Genomic DNA, 20,033 nt, shown 5'->3' on the forward strand with positions numbered 1-20,033 from the left:
AGAAGCATGGTCTTGAACAGCTGTGAAACAGGTAGATCTCCACACCATTATCCCCAGACTCAGGGATTACCCACCGTAAAGAAAGGGTACACATGCTTAATTTGATCAAAAGGCAGGATTTACGGTGGGCTTGTGTCCTTACAAAAAGAACAATAGATAAAATGGAGTCTGAGGGGCGTTCCAGGAACCAGGGTTAATCAGAAGTAAACATGGTGGATCAGCTTCCAAGATGGAGTCACTTTAGCCCCCACACTATGACTCTGACAGCTGCATTTCCCTCACTGTTTATTTGGGGAATGTCTCTTTGCTGCCTTCCTGCGTCCCTCCAGGGAAATGCTGTAGATGCTTGAGCAGTGGCAGCAGCCTCCCTGTCCTGGGGTTATTGTTCTCACTTACTTTCTTGTAACATCCTAGGGCGGTGAACACTACGGTCAAGTCTTGAACAAACTTTCTCTTTATTTCACGAGGCTATAAGGAAGAGACGAAGTGCTATATCACCACATGCAACAGGTGATAGGCCTCCTACTTGAGGACTCACGATGTTCTGTGGAGGTGGCTTTACCCGACACAAACAGGATGTTTCAGTTTGAGAAACCTCACCCTTGTCTCCGCTGATTTTGATTCATTCCCTTAGCTTGGTCTCTACAACTGACGGATATGAAAGACACATGAATCTGCATAAAATGTGCAAGGATACTTTAAAAAGAAAAAGAAAACGTTTTTATAAAATCCTCACATGGCCAAGTATGGTGGTTCATGCCTGTAATCCCAGCTACTTGGGAGGCTTAGGCCAGCGAATCACTTGAGGTCAGGAGTTCAAGATTGGCCTGACCAACATGGTGAAACCCCCGTCTCGACTAAAAATTCAAAAATTAGCTGGGCATGGTGGTTCATGCCCGTAATCCCAGCTACTTGGGAGGCTGAGGCAGAAGAACCGCTTGACCTGGGAGGTGGAGGTTACCGTGAGCTAAGGTCACACCACTGCACTCCAGCCTGGGCGACAGAGCAATACTCCATCTCAAAAAACAAAAACAAAAACAAAAACAAAAACAAACCCAAAAAACAAACAAATAAAAAATAAAATCCTCACGTTTGGAAATTTTAAAACACATTTCTAAGTGACTGATAGCTCAAATAGTATAATCCTAATTGAATTTAAAGAATAGTTACAATCAAATGACAACGGGACATGTGAAAATTTGTGGCATATACAAAGTGACATTTTTTAGAAATTTGAACCATTTGACCCTCCCTGTGCCATTGAGCCAGTGGTGGAGAAAGAGGTCACTGTATTGGCTGGAGTAATTGATCCTCGCTACCAAGGAGGAAATGAGGTCACTGCTGAGGAAGGGAGGTAGAGAGGACTATGTCTGATCCCCCTGCGAGTCACATAGGTGCTTCTTAGTATCTTCTTACTCAATAATCCTGGTCAATGCAACACTGAGACAATCTGCTAAAGACAAGGCTAACAAGAACTCAGATATGAATGAAGTCTTGAGTCACTCTACCACGTAAACACTAGCGGAGGAAAGAGGAACATGAAATGAACAGTGGGAACAGGTAGCTCAAAATAGCCACTTTGGACACGTGACCGGCTGCGGATGTGGGGACTCTAACAGCTATGTGTATGTTACTTCAGTCATCACCCTTCCACCGCTTTATAGAAAGAAAACCTGTAGCAGCAAACACTTTCAGTTTCCGGTGGGAGTCTGTCTGTATTGATATGACCCGACAGTGCCATCAGTTCCTGTGTTCCCTGTCTTGGGAACGTGGAGTTCTCACTTGGCTAAAGGATGAGCGTATCCAGTGAGGGGCAAACGGTGTGGATGGAGCCGACGTCTTCATTTCCCCACTCACATCTGCGCTGTCTCTCTTCCGCCCTGCTCTCTACCTTGGGAAGTAACGTGTGTGGATTGTAACAGTCCGGCCCTAGGGCTTCCAGTTCTGTTTGGCAGTGGGGAACCCCTCTCCTGAGATCAGAAGGGGGAAGGAGAGGAGTGGGGGGTATTTTTTCCTCTGGTCCCCTCCCCGCAGGGTTACTTTGGGTCAATCTCACACCAGAAGGATCACCCATCCTTCTAAGGAGGTCCTGTCTACACAATCCCCTCCTTTCAGGTTTTGTAGACACTCGTTCCCTTCATTCCTTTGGGCCCAGGAATGTAACAGGTCTGAGGTCCAATCCCTGGGATACTGAACTATTCCTCGAGTTTTCCTGTGTGATCCCTACGTCTTTGTAAACAGTCCCTTTATTAAATGCACCTTGAATTATCTTAACTCGAGGATGCCACACTTTTCCTACTGGACATCTCATGATGTACCAGGAACAGGGTCCTCAAACCAAGGCACACACTCCCATCAATTGCCTTTCTAATGACTTCTTCCGGGGCCCTATTCCATTGGATGCCTACTTGAGAAGTCTGTTTCTAATTGGGTAATTTTCCATTATCTCCTGCTCATGATTCATTGTGAATAGTTCAAGGCCCATAATTAACCAACTCAATATTCACCACATTTTTATTGGGAACGTTTTACTCAGTGTTATTTGCATCGTCATCATCATCACAATTACCGTCAACCCTTATCTGTATTTGTCAGTAATTTCCCTACCACGCAAAGAATGAACAGAGTTGCGGTATTCAACATTTCTTTGGTATCAGTTCTTCTCAGTTATTTCCACTTTTATTTGATAAACTTTTTTGTGCAAGAATGAAGTCTTACATCATCATTTTCTCATTAGTCACAAAAAATTCTGCAAAGCCTTTATGTACAGACTTGTTTGCAAGAATCCGTATGGTGAGAGTCTGCGGCAAGCCTGTGTTAATGTCTTACCAGCATCATTCCAAACGCTGTCAACCGTGTACCTGACATTCTTAACACTGGACTCTTTCAGGAGTCATGGAATCTTAGGCCCTGTGACTGCAGCAAGCACACAGGCTGAAAAAGTGTTTACCCTTCCTCTAAAATTCTTTGCAGTCAGGCTCAAATGCACGTATTCCCCTAGGGGAAATAAAAGCTGAAACTGCTTTTCCACAAAATGTTTGGGAGGGAGGTATGTGTAACAGTTTCTAGGAATGGTAACATCTAACAACTGTTTTTTTGTCCAAGCCAGAATCTTTGCAATGAGTTTGTACCGCTGGTATGAAAAGGTTATTAATCCATCAGAAAATATGTCTCTGGTTACCCATGCTATCATAGACAGTAAATTGGATGCATCCTACGAAGATGGTGGACGTTGGCTTTTTCCATTTACCTCCGAAGGTATCCTGTGTGTTCCTGTAGCATGTGGTACACCAAGAACAGTCAACAAGGGGTAAGCAATTGGTGGACCCTCATCAGCCATTCTGCAGAGCAGTCTGATGCTCACTGCCAGTTGATCGGAGCCAAGGTTTTCATCAGATAACATTACCTAGCAAATCCACCGCAATTTTCATCAGGTTCATTATCAGCAAAAGCTCTCCGCTTCTGATTTTGACATGTTCTTACTTCAGTTATACATAAAATCAAAAGTCATCCTTGTAAGGCCGGTTGCCTTGCCGGGAGCTCGGACACGCCCATCCCTCTCCGCTCCTGAAAACTACGTCACCACTCCGTGCTGGGCACCAAGCCCGCCGTTGAAAATACCCCGCCAAAATTTAATAGAAGCCCCGCCAAAACCTACCCAATAGCATTTTGCCCCGTCCATGTTCCACGCCCCCTGGGCAGCCCGCTCACCGGAAATCCCGCCTACCTACCAATAGCAGCTTGCCCCGACCACGTCCTGTTCCCTCATAACCAATGAAGACACCCTCACTCGCTATAAAACCTCATGCCTAGGGACACTGCCTGCGACTTCTCTGGCCCCTTTCCCCAGGACCATGGAACCTCGTCCGGGAGCTGAATAAATTGGCATTTAGTTTTCTTATACTGGCCTCAGTTTCCTCATTTTAAACTCGGCAATGGCCCTTACAATCCTTCCAAAAGCAATAAAATACAAGGGAATAACAGCGACACGTATGGCTGGTAAGTGCAACTATTCAGTTCAGGGTCAAGGAGTGCCACCAAGTGAGCTCGAGTGCCAAGTCTACACAAAAGTAGACTGTGAATCTGTATAGACATCCCAGCTGTCTTTTGGTTAGCAGTTTCCAGGAATATCATACTTTTTTTTTTACTTTCAATATTTTCATGACCTTTTATATATGTTTCATATATATGACGCATAATTCAATCTTTTAACTCATACATCGAATCCATCTATGTTGATGGTATCAGAATTACTAATAAATTTGGGCTTTTTACCAACTTATCTTTTGAATAATATATATGTGTGCATACACACACACACACACACACACACACACACACACATACTGATAACATTCATACCTTATTTCCTTTACAGTTCTGAAAACTTGCCTGCTCATTCTTTTTTGCTTATTCATCTTTATGATTACGTTCTCTATTTCTTTAAATATTTTGGTCACATAATTCAGTAATCTGTAGTCCCCAGGGCTCTAAAGCTACTGTTTACTGCCTCTGCCTGTTCTCACTCACAGATATGGTGATCTTTGAGTATGAACCTCTTGCTTGATGTTAATCAGGATAACACTCCTGTCAGCCTAAACTGGAAATACTTCACTCCACAGGAGAATTCCTTCTGCTTCTGCTGGAAGCCAGGAATGCCACTGTCTCAGGATCACCTCAGCTCTCACCTCTAGGGCCTTGGCCTGTGACAGAAGCTGCTGGCCCAGCCTCCTGACCTCATGGCCTCTCCATGGCTCCGCATTCTGTACTGCCTCTGCACGCCAGAACAACGCCCCAACTGCTCTGTATTCTGGTTCCTGCTCCTATCACAGTTTTTTTGGTGGGTGTAAGGGTAGCCGAGACAAAGGAGAATAGACCCAAAGTCAGGAAAGCAAGTTTGATTAACCTGCCAGGCTGCTCCGTAACAGTCAGAGGAGGCAGCCCTGAGCTTACAAAATGAGAGGTTTATATGGGGTGAGAGGGGCATAAGGGGGTTTTAGGACTGAAGTAATCTATCCACTGGTAACAGGCACAGAGATAGTTTGTCAACTTGTAACAGACCTACAATACATCATCCTGTGTCCTCTGTGGCGGCAGTCTTTTAAGAAACAGAGAGAAACCAGGAGTTTTTTTACAGATATGTGTCAAACAGGAATTTACAAGTATGGATAACCAACATGTTTTCCCTATCCTCCCTTGAGCTGCCCGGATCAGGCTTTGCTTAAATGTAGCACGTCTGGCAGCCTTGATGTGGCACCTAGGTAGGGGTTCAGGAATGCAGCTGCAGAGCAATCAGAGTGGGGGGAAGGGGTCAGCTTGCACAGCTTGTCCCTAAGAGTGGGGAGTGGAAGAGTCATCGGAAAACTCCTTTACTTCTTGTGAGGCTCATAATTCTTCAAAGAACGTGTCCCAGCCATGGTCTGGTTGTTTTGCTGCAGAACATTTTCTTGGTGAATGTGGTCAAGCAAGAAACTAGAAGCCAAATAACTGGGTTTGGGAGAACACATCCTGCAAGTTCTTAAAATTTTTCTTAAATGGATATTTTCTAGCATACTGTTTGGTTTGAATTGTATTCTCCCCTAAAAGATATGTTGAATTTCTAACCCCAGTATAGAGCCTTTACAGAGCTAATCAAGTTAAAATGAAGTCATTAGAGTGAACTTTCTTTAATTTTTTGTTGTAAATCAAGTCTGCTTAACAATGAATATTCTCAGTTTTTGCTTATTTTGGAACGTTTTAATTTCATCTTCATTTTTGAATGATAGACTTTTGTATGTAAGATTCTTGGTTGACAGGAAATCAGCTGTTAGTCTTACTGAGATTCTCTTTTATGTGGTGAGTCATTTTTTTCCCTTTCTGCTTTCAAGATTTTCTCTTTAAGTTTGGCTTTCAACATCTTGACTATGATGTGTTTAAATGTGGCTTTCTTTGTATTTTACTACTTCAAGTTTGTTGAGCTTTTTGGATATGTAGATCAGTGGTTTTTAAAAAAATAAAAATTGGAGAGTTTCCAATCATGATTTCTTTTCATCTTTTTTCTGTCTCTTTCTCTCCTCGCTGTCTAGTAATGTCATTATGCACATGTTGGTACACTTCATGGCGTCCCACATTTCTCTGATGGTCTGCTCATTTTTCTCCACTCCTTTTTCTTTCTTTCTTGAGATTGCATCATCTCTATTGATCTCTCAGTTTGTTTTTACTTTCTCTGCTAACATTCTTGTGCCAACTCGAATCTACTACGGAGCCTCTCTACTGGATATTTTATTATTATTATACTTTAAGTTGCAAGGTACATGTGCAGATCATGCAGGTTTGTAACATACATAGACACATGTCTTGGTGGTTCACTGCATCCACCCCCTTGTCATCTACATTAGGTATTTCTCCTAATGTTATCCCTCCCCAATCCCCCCTTCCCCTGCTATCCCTCCCCTAGCCCCCCACCCCCAACAGGCCCTGTATGTGATATTCCCCTCCCTGTGTCCGTGTGTTCTCACTGTTCAACACCCTCTAGTGGACTTTTCAATTCTAGAATTTCAATTTGGTTCTCTTTTTAAAAAGCATTATGTCTTTGTATTGATATTCTGTGTTTGAAGAGTCATTGTTACAATACTTTCTTTTAATTCTTTAAACATGGTTTCTTTTAGTTCTTTAAACATAGTCCTAATACGAAGTCATTGTTTGCTAAGTCCAGCATCTAAATGCTCCCTTCAAGGGCAGTTTCTTTTGCCTGCTTTTATGTGCCTCCTGTGTATGGATCACACTTTGCTGTTTGTTTGTTTGTTTGTTTGTTTGCAATTCTCGTAATTTTTTGTTGAGAACTATATTTGTCTGTTCTTGCACTGCTATCAAGAAATATCTGAAACTGCATCATTTATTTAAAAAAAGAGGTTTAATTAGCTCTTGGCTCTACAGGCTATACAGGAAGCCTAGTGGCTTCTGCTTCTGAGGAGGCCTCAGGAAACCTTACGATTATGGTGGAAGACGAAGGGGAAAGAGGCAACTCTTATATGGCATAGAACGGGGAAGAGAGAGAAAAAAAGGAGGCGCCACACGCTTTTAAATGACCGGATCTCACTATCACAGCGGCACTGAGGGAATGTTGCTAAGCTATTTACGAGAAACCACCCCCATGATCCAATCACCTCCCACCAGGCTCCACCTGCAACCTGGGGACTATAATTAGACATTGGATTTGGGCAGGGACACAGATCCCAATCATACCAGGAACTGTTCCGTAGCAACTCCAGATACTACTCTGCTATTCCCTCTAGGGCTTAATGCTGTTATTTGGTTTGTCAAGTGTTTACTTGTTTAGTGACTTCACTGAACTAATTTTGTGAGATCGGTTTCCCCTGCAATGTGCAGCTCATCATGTCCCTGCTCATATGTTTTCCTCTTCGTGTTTTTTTTTTTTTCTCTCTTATCCTGGCTTTCTAGACGTTGTACTTGAGTCTGCATAAGCCATTTATTGGTGAAAAGTTGTGCTTAAGCCCCCTTAATTAGATTGGTTTCACTCTTTACTTTTGGCTGTGAATATAGTTTGGAAACATCTCTCACAGCTCAGGGTTCAACTTTGCCCCATGTTCAATCAGGAACTGATAGTCCAGCATTTCTTTCTCCAGTCACTCCTGAGAGTGACCAGCCTGGGCGTGCACAGTCTTCCAGACCACCAGGAAATGAGTGTAATTTTATTTTTAAGCCTGGCTTCCTAAGAATCCCCTTTGAGTCAGATTAGCTTATTGTTCAGCCATTGTTTGTTCAGAGGTGTGCTTAATTAAGCCTCTTGAGCAAGTGTTTTGCTGATGGGTCTGTATGTGATTTATGAAATGATTTCAAGTCTGCCACACTTTCCACTCTGATCTGTCCTGTGTGGGTGCAGCCCGGCATGGGAGCACAATCTTCTGAGTCCTCGGGGATGACTGTAGTCCTAGAATCACTATTCTTGGTTATTTCCTTTTTTTTTTTTTTTTGAGATGGAGTTTCACTCTTGTTGCCCAAGCACAATCTCGGCTCACTGCAAGCTCCGCCTCCCGGGTTCAAGCGATTCTCCTGCCTCAGCCTCCCAAGTAGCTGGGATTACAGACATGCACCATCACGCCTAATTTTGTATTTTTAGTAGAGATGGGGTTTCTCCATGTTCGTTGGGCTGGTCCCAAACTCCTGACCTCGGGTGATCCGCCTGCCTCGGCCACCCAAAGTGCTGGGATTACAGGCATGAGCCACCACGGCTTCTTGGTTATTTCTTTACCTGGTTCTCTGTGAAATTTCTGGGCTTACATTTCACTTGATGCCATTAGTATCAGATCCTTCCTTAATTGCTGGCCATCAAGACTTCCATTATTTTTGTCAACTTCTTTAGGATTCTTTCCAAATAGAGTTAGTCCACTCAGGAAAAGCTGTGGAATTCTCCATCCTGAAGTCCTGACTCTCTCCCTGTGCAGAACTTTTGCACCACGGCACCCCTGGGGATAGGCCAATCAGCCTGCTTCTCCAGGAGGGATATCCATCTGTTCTGAGTGGGCACTGGAGTGGAGGATGGTGTCTCCTGATCTCAGGTTGGCCCTCTCAGCATGGCCCCTGCCCTGCCAGGGAGTTAAGGTCTGGCATTCCTGGCCTGCTACACCTGTTGCAGATCCCTTGCCCCAGTGGTGGGAGCTGAGTGGGTAAAGGGAGTGTCATGGGTTGAAGTGTTATGTTGAAATTAAAAGCAACATGTTGGCCGGGCGTGGTGGCTTACGCCTGTAATCCCAGCACTTCGGGAGGCCGAGGCAGGCGGATCACAAGGTCAGGAGATCAAGACCATACTGGCTAACATGGTGAAACCACGTCTCTATTAAAAATACAAAAATTAGCTGGGTGTGGTGGTATGTGCCTGTAGTCCCAGCTACTCAGGAGGCTGAGACAGAAGAATCGCTTGAACCCAGGAGGCAGAGCTTGCAGTGAGCCGAGATCACGCCACTGCACTCCAGCCTGGTGAGAGAACAAGACTATGTCTAAAAAAAAAAAAAAAAAAAAAAAAAGACCTGAAGTCCTAACCCCTAGTACTCCAGAATGTGGCCTTATTTGGAAATAGGAGGTTTCTACAGGTAATCAAGGTAAAATGAGATCATTAGGATGGGCCCTAGTCCAACATGACTTGAGTCCTTACGCAAAGGGGAACTTGATGCATCAACAGATGTGCAGAGGGAAGACAGTGCACACAGGGAGAACGCCATGTGAAGACAGAGCGATACATCTACAAGCTTAGGAGCACCAAACGTTGCCGGGAAACCACCAGAAGCTAAGAAAAGGCAGGGAAGGATTTCCCTTCGGATCTCATGGGGAGCATGGCCCTGTGGACACCTAGCATTCAGAACTGTGAGACAATCGATTCTGTTGCTTAAGCTCAATTTTGTGGTACTTTGTATGGGAACCGCAGGAAACTCAGTCCTCTCTGCTGTGATGACCTGGAATAGGGCTTCTACAGCACAGAGCTGCAGAGAGAAGAGATTCTGGCAGCCTATTCCTCCTGGGGTGAAACTGCGGAAGGTTAGGAGCTGCGGGATGAGGGAGCCCATCTTCCTGGCTGCATCCATCCAGAGCAGAGGATCTGGTGGGGAGTTTCCATCACATGGGGCTCGGGGTGGGGGATGGGAACACGCGTGTCTCAAATGCCACCGACTTGCTGTTCTTACTGAGCACTCCATGTGCTCAGTGTCCTTAGAACAATTTCTAGAGACTTTAAATAGTTGATTTAAAGTTTTTCTCATCAGTTAAACTGCTGTTTCCCTGGAGAAAGGGTCCACTAAGCTCCTCACATCATCATTCTGGGAGTGCCACCTGTGTAATTTTTGGCAGGTTAGGACAGGAGATTCAGCTCAGAGAAGGCTATCCCGTCGCTTTGTGTCCCCCTCCTCTTGGATGAGACCAGAGTCCTCCCCCAGTCCCTACTTACGTGGAGACAACCAACCCCAAGACCTGCCTCCCTTCCCCACAGAGCAGCAGATACAGGAAGGCAGAGGAGAGCTCCTGGCCCTCATCACACAGCTGAGGACTTAGTACCAGTGTGACCCCAGAGGGTGCCCACACCAGATCACTTCTATGGGGCGGATGACAGATCCCAGGAAAAGGGGAGCAGTGAGAGGGAGAAGGGGCATGGCTTGGGGACCCTCAGGCTTCCCCCCACACAGGGACAGAGTAAGAAAATGGGGTGGTGAGATGGGGGTCTCAGAGCCAGGACCCCTGCTGGATATAAATGCCCCACCCCGTGGATGCTCATGAAATGGTATTTTACTCTCCACGAAAGACCCACTCTGTTCCCTAGCCTGCCCCTTTGAGATAGAATGGTTTATTTAAATCAGATGTAAAGGGTAGAGAGAGACAGAATACAAGCCCCACGGGTCCATTTGCCTCGGAGACGGGAAGTCTGCCCCATCCTCCCAGGTTTTCCTGGTCCTAATCTCCTCTGAGGGCTGAAGGCTCTTGCTGGTGACCCCTCACTGCTCCAGGGACGGTGTCAGCTCAGGGCATTGTGTTGTAGACCCTATAGTTGTCCTTCTGCGTGATGTGCAGCTTCCAGGGGAAGAGGCGCTTCTGGGAGGGGAGGCTGCCAGCCTGCCTCACCATGAGCGCCACATCCTCATCCGACAGCAGCCGAACCAGATCCCCCTCCGCGTCCCGGTAATTCAGGGTGATGTCCTCCCTCTGGAACTCCCGCCTGCATGGGAATGGTCAGGGTTAATCAGAGGGCCTAAGCGTACGGGAGGGATAGGAAGAGGGGTAAAAAGAATTTTATGTCCTGAAGCCAGGAGTTAGAAAAGACCAGAGCCTGATACAAGCCCGTATCATCCAAGTAATCCAACCTCCCATTGTACAGATGGGGATATTGAGGCCTAAAAGGGAGAAGAGGATGGGCGCGGTGGCTCATGCCTGTAATCCCAACACTTTGGGAGGTCAAGGAGGGGGGATCATCTGAGGTTAGGAGTTCGAGATCAGCCTGGCCAACATGGCGAAACCCTGTCTCTACTAAAAATACAAAAATTAGCTGGGTGTGGTAGCACACGCCTGTTGTAGCAGCTACTCAGGAGGCTGAGGCAGGAGAATCACTTGAACCTGGGAGACAGAGGTTGCAGTGAGCCAAGATTGTACCATTGCATTCCAGCCTGGGCAACAGAGTGCGACTCTGTCTCAAAAAAAAAAAAAAAAAAAAAAAAAAAAAGTGGAGAAGAGACTTTCACAGGAAATTAGTGGTGCAGCCTGAAATGTCTTGTGTATAAATGTGCTAAAGGCTTAGGAGTTGTTATGAAGAAGAATAGGCTTGGCTGGGCACAGAGAAGGGCTGTATAGAGCCTCAGAGAGATGCCTGCGTGAGGCTATTGAGGAGAATCTTGTAAGGACAGGAACTGTCTGGCGTGGCTGTGGGAAGATGTTCATTCTTCTACTTGGCTGGAGCACCTAGAAACTGATCTGCGCTTTCTACCAGTCATTTGACAGTGGGGCAGAAGCCTCTGAGACTTGCAAACGCTTTGATCCCCAATTCCACTTCTTGAAAATCATTACAAGGAAATAATCAGATAAGTCATTGAGTAGGTGAATGAAGATGGTCTGTACAACGTTGTTTAAAGTAGTTTTAAAAAGTAGAAGAAATCCTAAGAGGCCAGCAGAAGGGCAAGACCACATTAATGATGTAGCCACAGGAAGGTTTTGTGCAGCCAAAGTAACCTTTGTGTGTGCACGTGTGTGTGGGGGTGTAAGTACTGAAGAAACCTGAGTGTACGTCACATAATGAGGGGGTTAAAGCTAGGAGGTGATTCCACTTCTTCCTACCTTTCTGGCATGATTTCTGACATTTCTTTTTTTATATCATGAGTTGGAACAACTTTCATGGTCAGAAACGTCACGATGAGATTACCATTTTATAAAAGAACATCTAACAATGTCCTGGACCTGGGGAGGTGGTGAGTCCCTGATGGTGGATGGTTCAAGTCCAGGCTTTTAGTCAGAGAGACTTGAGCTCCAGTTGCAGATCCAGATTTAAATTCACAACTTGTGTGAGCTCAGCCAAGTCCCCCAACCTCTCTGCAGCTTCCCAGCTCATCTCTAAAGTGGGGAGATGCTACCTAACCTGCAGGCTGAGCTGCGGATAAAATGAGAAGGCAAAGTACATGCAAAACCCCCAGCCCCTTCATACTAACGCTTGACATTTCCCCCTGCTTTCCCTTCTCCAGAGAGTCTGAATCCCCAGCCCCGTTCCCAGCCCCTCACCTCGTGAGCTCCAGCAGGTCTTTGAATAGGGGAGTGCTGTTAAGATCTTCCTCCACCGCGATGTCCCTGTGGGGGTGACAGTTTGGGGTAAGGAGGCATCAGGCTGGAAGTAGGGTATAGGGTGGGGGAAACGGTAATGAGGCTGGCCAAGCTATCCTGAATGTTGATGTCTTGTTACAGCGTTGTGGCTCATCTGGGAGCCACTGCAGGCTTTGGAGTGGGAGAGGGGCCCACGGGAGGGTGATATGAGGGGTGGTAGTGGTAGGGATGGCAGGAAGGCCGGACAGGCCCCTCCCTCCAGGCCACAGACTTGATGGTGCTGATGGTGTCTTCATAGTAGTAACAGCGCAGCCAGTTGGTGGGGTCGTCCTCCTCAGGGAAGTCTTTTAGGATCTTCACGAAGGAGAGAGGGAAGATTCCTGTGGCTCCCCGGACAGTGCCCTGCAGAGGAAGGGAAGGGATGACCAGTTGGCAAGAGGAGAGGTGGCAGAGCCACGCCTTGGAGCCCTCGGCCTTGTTCTTTTTTTTTTTTTTTTTTTTTCTGAGACGGAGTTTCGCTCTTGTGACCCAGGCTGGAGTGCAATGGTGCGATCTCGGCTCACCGCAACCTCCGCCTCCTGGGTTCAGGCAATTCTCCTGCCTCAGCCTCCCGAGTAGGCTGGGATTACAGGCACGCGCCACCATGCCCAGCTAATTTTTTGTATTTTGAGTAGAGACGGGGTTTCACCATGTTGACCAGGATGGTCTCGATCTCTTGACCTCGTGATCCACTCGCCTCGGCCTCCCAAAGTGCTGGGATTACAGGCTTGAGCCACCGCGCCCGGCCTGGCCTTGTTCTAATGATGGGGAAAGTTAGGCGAGGTCCGGGTCTTCTGTAGAGGGAGGAGAGAAAGCAAGGAAGTTCGTCGAGCTGGTCACTTCTAAGAAGACTTATATTTGGTCTTATATATATTTTTGACATATTGTAAAACAATATAAGTCTTCTATTGTAAAACAATATAAGTCTTCTAAGAAGACTTATATTGTTTTACAATATGTCAGAATCTGAATTTATATGGAAAGCTGCTTTTATCTCATTCATTCAACAAAGAATTCTTGAGAACCAGCCATATGACAGGCTCTGGGATCTCAAAATAGATAAAAGTCCTTGGGCCGGGTGCGGTGGTTCATGCCTATTATCCCAGCACTTTGGGAGGCCAAGGTGGGTGGATCGCCTGAGGTCAGGAGTTTGAGACAGCCTGGCCAACATGGCGAAACCCCATCTCTAGTGAACATACAAAAATTAGCAGGGTGTGGTGGCGCACGCCTGTAATCCCAGCTACTTGGGAGGCTGGGACAGGAGAATCACTTGAACCCGGTGGGTGGAGGTTGCAGTCAGCCAAGATCGCGTCATTGCACTCCAGCCTGGGCAACAAGAGCAGAACTGTGTCTCAAGAAAAACTCCTTGCCCCAGTGGAGTTTCCAGTATGATGAGGAATGACAGGTCATGCCCACCTGTGCACAGTAACCTATCCAGTGAGTCAGATGCGGTGGGTGTTAAGGAGGGAAATAGAACAGAGGAGGAAGCGGATGACGGGTGGCCCAGGGCCTGCTGCTGATCCACTCAGTCATTTGCTCAGCAGAAACAACTGCGCCCCGCCTCTAGACCAAGTAGCCAGAAACCAGACCCATACCCGGCCAGTGCCTGGCCTTTGTGCATATGTTCTGTTCATCTTCACAATGACCCTGTGGAATACGGATTCTTCACATGCCATTTTACAAACATATTAACCAAGGCTCAAAGTGGTCCCCTCCCTGCCCCTCTGCCCCTCCTTCAGCCTGAAGCCAGAAGTTAGCCAGCATACTGATAAGTAGGACTTTCCGGAAAACAGGAAGGCAATACATTTTCGATTTCTGGAAAGTGACCCAGAAAGACCCTTCAGGCAGCAGTAAGAGCCCTGAGTTCCTGAGACAGAAATCTATGATTAGGGTAAAATGGAAACTGCTGAATTGGTGAAACCGGTGGCCACTACTAACTCCTCTCCAGGTCCTGTACGCCAGGGACCCAATTCAACTTTTAAAGGTCCTGGCACCCCCGGGGGCTGACCCTGCCTCTGGACCTGTCCCAGAACCTCCTTCAGACACTCCCCACAAGAGCAGTAAGTCTAAAGACAGGACCTAATACAAAAGGCCTGCCCCAGGCGAAGGTCAAACACAGCCACTTCCTACCTCCACTCACTGAGTCAGAACGGAGCCCTTCTGTGGGAATTACTGGGACAAAGCAGTGACCGGGAAAGGCCCTGGCTTCAAAGTTTCATTTAAGTCTCCTAAGGACCCTCGTGCCTGGCCAGGCGCCATGCATCCAGGCTCTGGGGCGAGCCCTGGACATCTATCACCTCCTTTACCCCTTCCAGGAACCCGATGAAGAAACATTTACAGAAAAGGACACCACAAAGGTTGAGCAAGTTCCAAAGGTCCACAAAGCCAGCGGAAACACAGCCAGGAACTGACCCAAAGAGGCTGGCTCTGACTTCACGCTCTTCACCAGCAGCTTTTATTGCTGCGGGCAGGGTAGGTACTGTTGTCCTGTATTACGCAAGTGGTTGCGATTTCGCCCCCCCGGGAGCAAATGTCTGGAGAGCTAATTGATTGCTGCAACTTAGCAGTGCTGCTGGCATCTAGTGGAGAGGCCAGGGATGTTGCTGAACACCCTGAAATGCTCAGGACAACCCCACAAGGGATCATCTGGCCCCAATGTCAATAGTGACCCGGCTGAGAAACGTGTTGCAGACCAAGAAACTAAACTCAGTAGGTTAATCTACTTGCTCTAAGCAACAGTTTTTCAGGGTCAGAAGCAGACAGGTGCATGAGCTCCAGAACGTTGTGCTCCCACCAGACACCTGCCCTCCCACAGGCTGTGTTCCTGCAGGCTCCCCAGCCTACCTGGATCTCCAGGACTATCCTCAGATGGCACCTCTTCCCTGAGGCCTTCCAGTACCATCCTCAGTCTCTGTCCCCACACAATGCCTGAAGCAATGGCACCTCCAGCCTCACCTCTAATCTCAGCCTATCCTTACCTTCATTCTCACCTCCGACCTCACCTCCAACCTCATCTCTAACCTCACCTTCATCCTTAACTCCACACTCATCAGCGTCCTCACTTCTAATCTCACCTCCACCCTCACCTCCAATCTCACCTCCACCCTCAACTCCAACCTCACCTCCACCCTCACCTTCATCTCAGCTCTAATCTCACCTCCATCCTCACTTCCAATCTCACTTCCATCCTCGCCCCCAACCTCACCTCCATCTTCACCTCCATCCTCACCTCTATTCTCACTTCCAAACTCACCTCCAGCCAGTCTTTGTTGATCCGACTGAGGAGGAAGATCACATCTCCAGCTTTGAAATTCAGCTCCAGTTTGCTGTTTCCAGTGAAGTCAAATAGGGCCTAGGGAGAAGCGTGCAGTAAGGAGAGAGGGGGAAAATGCTCACTCACTGAGTTCCTATAGAAGTGACTTACATACTTTAGTGTCCCATATTACAGATGTTGAAACTGAGGCTCAGGGAGAATAAGCGACCTGTCTGAAGCCACCCCATTTTTTTAAGGGAGGAGCTGGGATTTGAACCCAGGTCTCTCTGACTCCAGGATGGGTGCTCCTTCCAGATCTGGTGGGGCTGGGCACACAGGTAAGGGCTTGAACTCTCTGGACTAAGCACCCACGCTGGTCCCCAGGCTTCATCGTGGGTTGGGCCTTGTCTGCGTCATCTCTGCGGCTTCCGTGCCTAAGGCAGGGCCGACTCAGAGGAGGTCCAGGCAAACTGGCCGGATGAACATCCGGATGGAAGTGTTCTCTGGCTCTTCACACTGGTTACATTTCCCTCCACTCAGCTGGGCTCGGGGACCCTCAGTGGCAGAGGATGCGGCTGTAGCCCCTTCCTTCCTCCCGGTGCCCAGCACTGTCCCAGATACACAGCAGCGCCCAGCAGGAGAGGCCCAGTGGTGGTAGGTGGGCCAAGACCGATGCCCGTGGGGTGAGAGCCTTGCCAGTGAGGGTACCTCTGCTCTCGGAGCTGCCAAGCTGTCAATGCTGGTGCCTTGTGAAGACACGCTCTTGCTGTGGAGAGAGAAGAGGCGCTTGTCAGCCCTGTGATTCCCTCGGAGCCCAGCTTCCTGCTTCTGTGTCCAGAGGAGCCCCTTTCCAGGAGTGGGGAAGGCAGGGGAGAGAGAAGGGGCTGCAGTTGCTCCTCCGGGCCAGCAACGTGTCCCCAAATCCTCATAGCCGCTTTGGAAGTGGGACTGTTCTTTACGGATCAGGAAGGCTCAGAAAGCAGGTGGGGAGGCAGCTACACGCTCATTCGTGCCTTTCACTTTTGTCCGTTTTTCTGCTCCCTACAACCAAGCTCCGATGTAAATGTGACTGTTCTAATTTTTCAGCTGAGGAAACTGAGGCTTGGAGAGGTGAAGGGCCTTGCTCTGGGGCCTGTGGCTGCCATGTGGCACAGCTGGAATTAAGACACACCTGCCTGTGTGCACAGGGGAGACGCCAGGCGTGGAGAGGACCCTTGGAGACACCGGGAGAACGTGGAGGGATAAGCTGGTGGGCAGCTCAAGGGCTCCGTCCTGCTTTCCCAGAATTCTTAGTAGCAGCGACCTGGGCCTTGGAAGCCCAGCGGTCTATGAGTGGCTTGAATTTTTGGTAGGAGGGATGAGCTTTTTGGAGTAATGGAGCAGCAGTGTGCCCTGGAGGCCAGTGTGATGCAACCAGAGCCACAGCTGGTCCCACGGAGCTACCACACACCAGGGAGAAGGCATTCCCAGAGATGCTCAGGGGATGTTTGAGGACGGAGCGGCACTTCCGTCCTCTCTGTCCCCAACTCTTTCAGGCACCCAGAGCTTCTGGGCCACCCCAGTGATTGCACCAAACTCTCTGGAGTCAATATCCCAGTCCTTGTCCTCCAGTCCTCATTATCACAGTGAAAGGCACACACCCTCTGTCCCTCCAAGCCTGAGCGTGACTCTCCAAACCCATCTAATAAACCAAATTATCCTGAAGCGTCCAGGGATAGGGTTGATCTGTATTTTCCGTCTCTCCTTTTGGGGAAAAGAGATGCTTTTCCAGCAGGGGCCCAGGGCTCTGGCCATGTGGGAGCCCAGGGGCTGGTCACTTACACTTTCCGGGTGCGTGGGCGGAGCCGGCGGAGTGCCTGGGGCACCTGCTCCGCGTCGTAGGGTGACTGGTAAAAGAAGATCCGGACGTCCTCATCCATCAGCACCCAGACTGGCAGGCTGAGCAGGTTCTGTGTGGGTGAAACAGCAGGACCGGTGGGGTGGTCAGCAGAAAGATCGGGACCCCACAGCCCAGATGTCCCATCCCCAAGCCCTGACCTTAGCCCTCCTCTCTTTACTAATGCATGATGCCTGAAATGTATTGTTAAAAAAAAGAAAGAAAGAAAAAGAAAACTCAACATGTTGAAGGGTAACACTTCACAAGCTCTGCTCCTGGGTCCAAGGTCAGGAGAGGGACCATGGGCTTGAGAGGAGTCCATTCGGAAAAGACTTAAAGTTCTCCAGAAACAGCAATAATGGTGATGACAGGTAACATGACCTGGCGGTGACTTTACCAGGTGGATGTCATCTGTGTGCCCTTGCCCCATCTCATGACATCCTGTGACTTAGGATTAGAGAGGTGAAGGGATCTGCCCAAGGTCACACAGCCTAGCAAGTGACAGAGCTGGGGCACTCAGAGCCATCTGCCACTAAAGGCTACCCCACAGCTCAAGGTGAGACAATATTGGTGGCATTATAGCCTACAAAATGCTTCCTGATATTTTAATCTCATATGATCGTTGGAGAAACTGAGGCTTGGAGAGGGAAAGCACCTGGCCAGGAGAGCAGAGCTCTGGGGCAGGACCCGGACTTGGGCCCCAGTGTCCTTGTTGCATCCAAGCTGGTTACACCACCATGATGCAAAGACATTGAAGCCGTGAGCCTGTGAGCACCCAGAGCCTGGCCAGGTCATCTCACCAAGCTCCAAGCACACAGGTCTGGGGACACGGAGGTTGGCTTTGGGTGCTGAAACTCCAGAGGCACCCAGAGCCCTGCAGAGAATCCCATGGGGACAGCAGGATGAGGTGAGGTTGGGGAACTTTGTCCCAGATGAACTGGGGATGCGGAGCCCAGAAAAGGCTGTCATATGGGGACAGCCTGGGAGGAGTTTAAGGAGCCAGGGGCCCCTGGGATCGAATCCCAGCTCTGCCTGTCGCCAACTGGGTGGCTTAGGGCAAACCTGGCTCCAGATGGTCAATAATAAAATGGGGAATAGGAGCCTCTCCCTCGTGGGGCTGTGTGAGAATTAAATGAGTAAACATATGCACAACCCTGAGAACAACACCAGGCATATAACAGGTGCCCATCAGAGTGAGATATCATCATTGTTACTGCCATTTTCATTACAGTGAGGCACAGTGGGTAAGAGCTTAAACCCTGGAGTCACAGAGACATGAGTTCAAATCCCATCGCACCTCCTTACCTTCTCTGTCACACTGACTTCACTTCTCTAGCATCTAACTCACAAGTGATTGAGGGGAGTAAATAAGATCATTCATTTATCTACAAATGTGTATCAAGAGCCTCCTGGTTGCCAGTCAAAAGTCTTCACACAGTTTCAGGCAATTGTCATTAGCACGTGATTCACATGCTTCATGAGGGCAGGGTGAGACCAGCGGGTAGGACTTACAGATAGTTGGGGGCTTTTCTCATAGCTGCCCAACAATAGGACAAGCAGCCTGGGTCAGGGCAGAGTGGTAGTGAACTCCCCGTCTCTGAGGGTATGCAAGCACAGGATGGGGTTGCCACAGCAAAGATTCCTGCACTGACTGATCTCAGGAACCCAGTTGGACACAAAGAGGCAGAGACGGATCCTCTGGGCTGCTGGTTGCTAAGACCAGGTATGGAATGAGCAGCCCCAGTTCTCCATCCTCGCCTTCTACCTTCTCTTCCTCCTTCCATCCCTCCCTCTAGAGCCCACTCCCTCATTCTAGCCCAGGGGGAGGAGGGTCGAGCCGCAGCCACCCTCAAGGAGCAGTTGTCACATGCCCCTTTGAGGGGAGACACCACCAGTGGCAGAGCCCACCCAGATTCCCTCCCTCCCTCTTCCCGGCTCAGAGCCCAGGATTCCTGCAGCTGCCTGCTCTCTCCTCATTCCTCCCACCTCCTCTGCCCTCCATCTGCTCCCTCCCACCACCAAGAGTCAAAGATCTCTCACATTCTGGAAGCAGGTTCACAGTTTGCAAAGCACTTTCTCATCCTGTTCCTAACAGATCCCAACTTCACTCCTGTGATACCAGAGGGCACTGCCCCATTTCACAGGTGTGAAAACCAAGGTCTAGAGAGGATGGGCACCTCACCCCAAATCATGCAGCCAGTCCAGGTCAGAGCCAAGACTAAAGAGACTAGTACTCTTCAGCCCTGAGGATGCCCCTGGGCTGAGACGAGGGCTTCCCTTGCCCACTTCCTGAGATCGCTATCAGGCCTCTAGTGGCGGAGCACTCACGGCCACCTCATGAGGAGCACTGCCTCTTTCCTAGATGGCTCTGGCTGGTGGAAGTCCTTTCCTGCCCACCTTGGCCTCTGCCTTTAAGATGCTCCTTCTTCTATGCTTTTATCTCATAGAGAGGCAGAATTTGCAGGTCTGAGAATACACAAGGGCGCCCAGCCAAGACCCACGAGTGTAGCTAAAATCCAGCCCATGCTCAGGTGAACGGGTGTGTTGGACCAGAGAAGGCTTTCTCTAGTTTGCACAAAG

The 20,033-nt window shown here is 48.6% G+C and overlaps 1 protein-coding gene across 3 annotated transcripts in view; it reads right to left on the reverse strand.

Moving 5' to 3' along the window:
• Positions 1-10,308: 10,308 nt before the first annotated feature.
• NCF4 (neutrophil cytosolic factor 4) overlaps positions 10,309-20,033 on the reverse strand; it is a 162,767-nt gene continuing 153,042 nt past the window's right edge. For all 3 annotated transcript variants that reach the window (XM_074391226.1, XM_074391225.1, XM_003932906.3), the window contains 6 exons: positions 17,399-17,526; positions 16,286-16,343; positions 15,578-15,676; positions 12,557-12,687; positions 12,247-12,312; positions 10,309-10,699 (listed from right to left, as the gene is read on the reverse strand). In XM_074391226.1, coding sequence (XP_074247327.1) covers positions 10,504-10,699; positions 12,247-12,312; positions 12,557-12,687; positions 15,578-15,676; positions 16,286-16,343; positions 17,399-17,526 — 678 coding nt within the window. In that variant the 3' untranslated portion in view covers positions 10,309-10,503. The remainder of the gene's footprint in view (positions 10,700-12,246; positions 12,313-12,556; positions 12,688-15,577; positions 15,677-16,285; positions 16,344-17,398; positions 17,527-20,033) is intronic.

This window comes from Saimiri boliviensis, chromosome 21, assembly GCF_048565385.1.
Source record: "Saimiri boliviensis isolate mSaiBol1 chromosome 21, mSaiBol1.pri, whole genome shotgun sequence".
NCBI classification, from domain to species: domain Eukaryota; kingdom Metazoa; phylum Chordata; class Mammalia; order Primates; family Cebidae; genus Saimiri; species Saimiri boliviensis.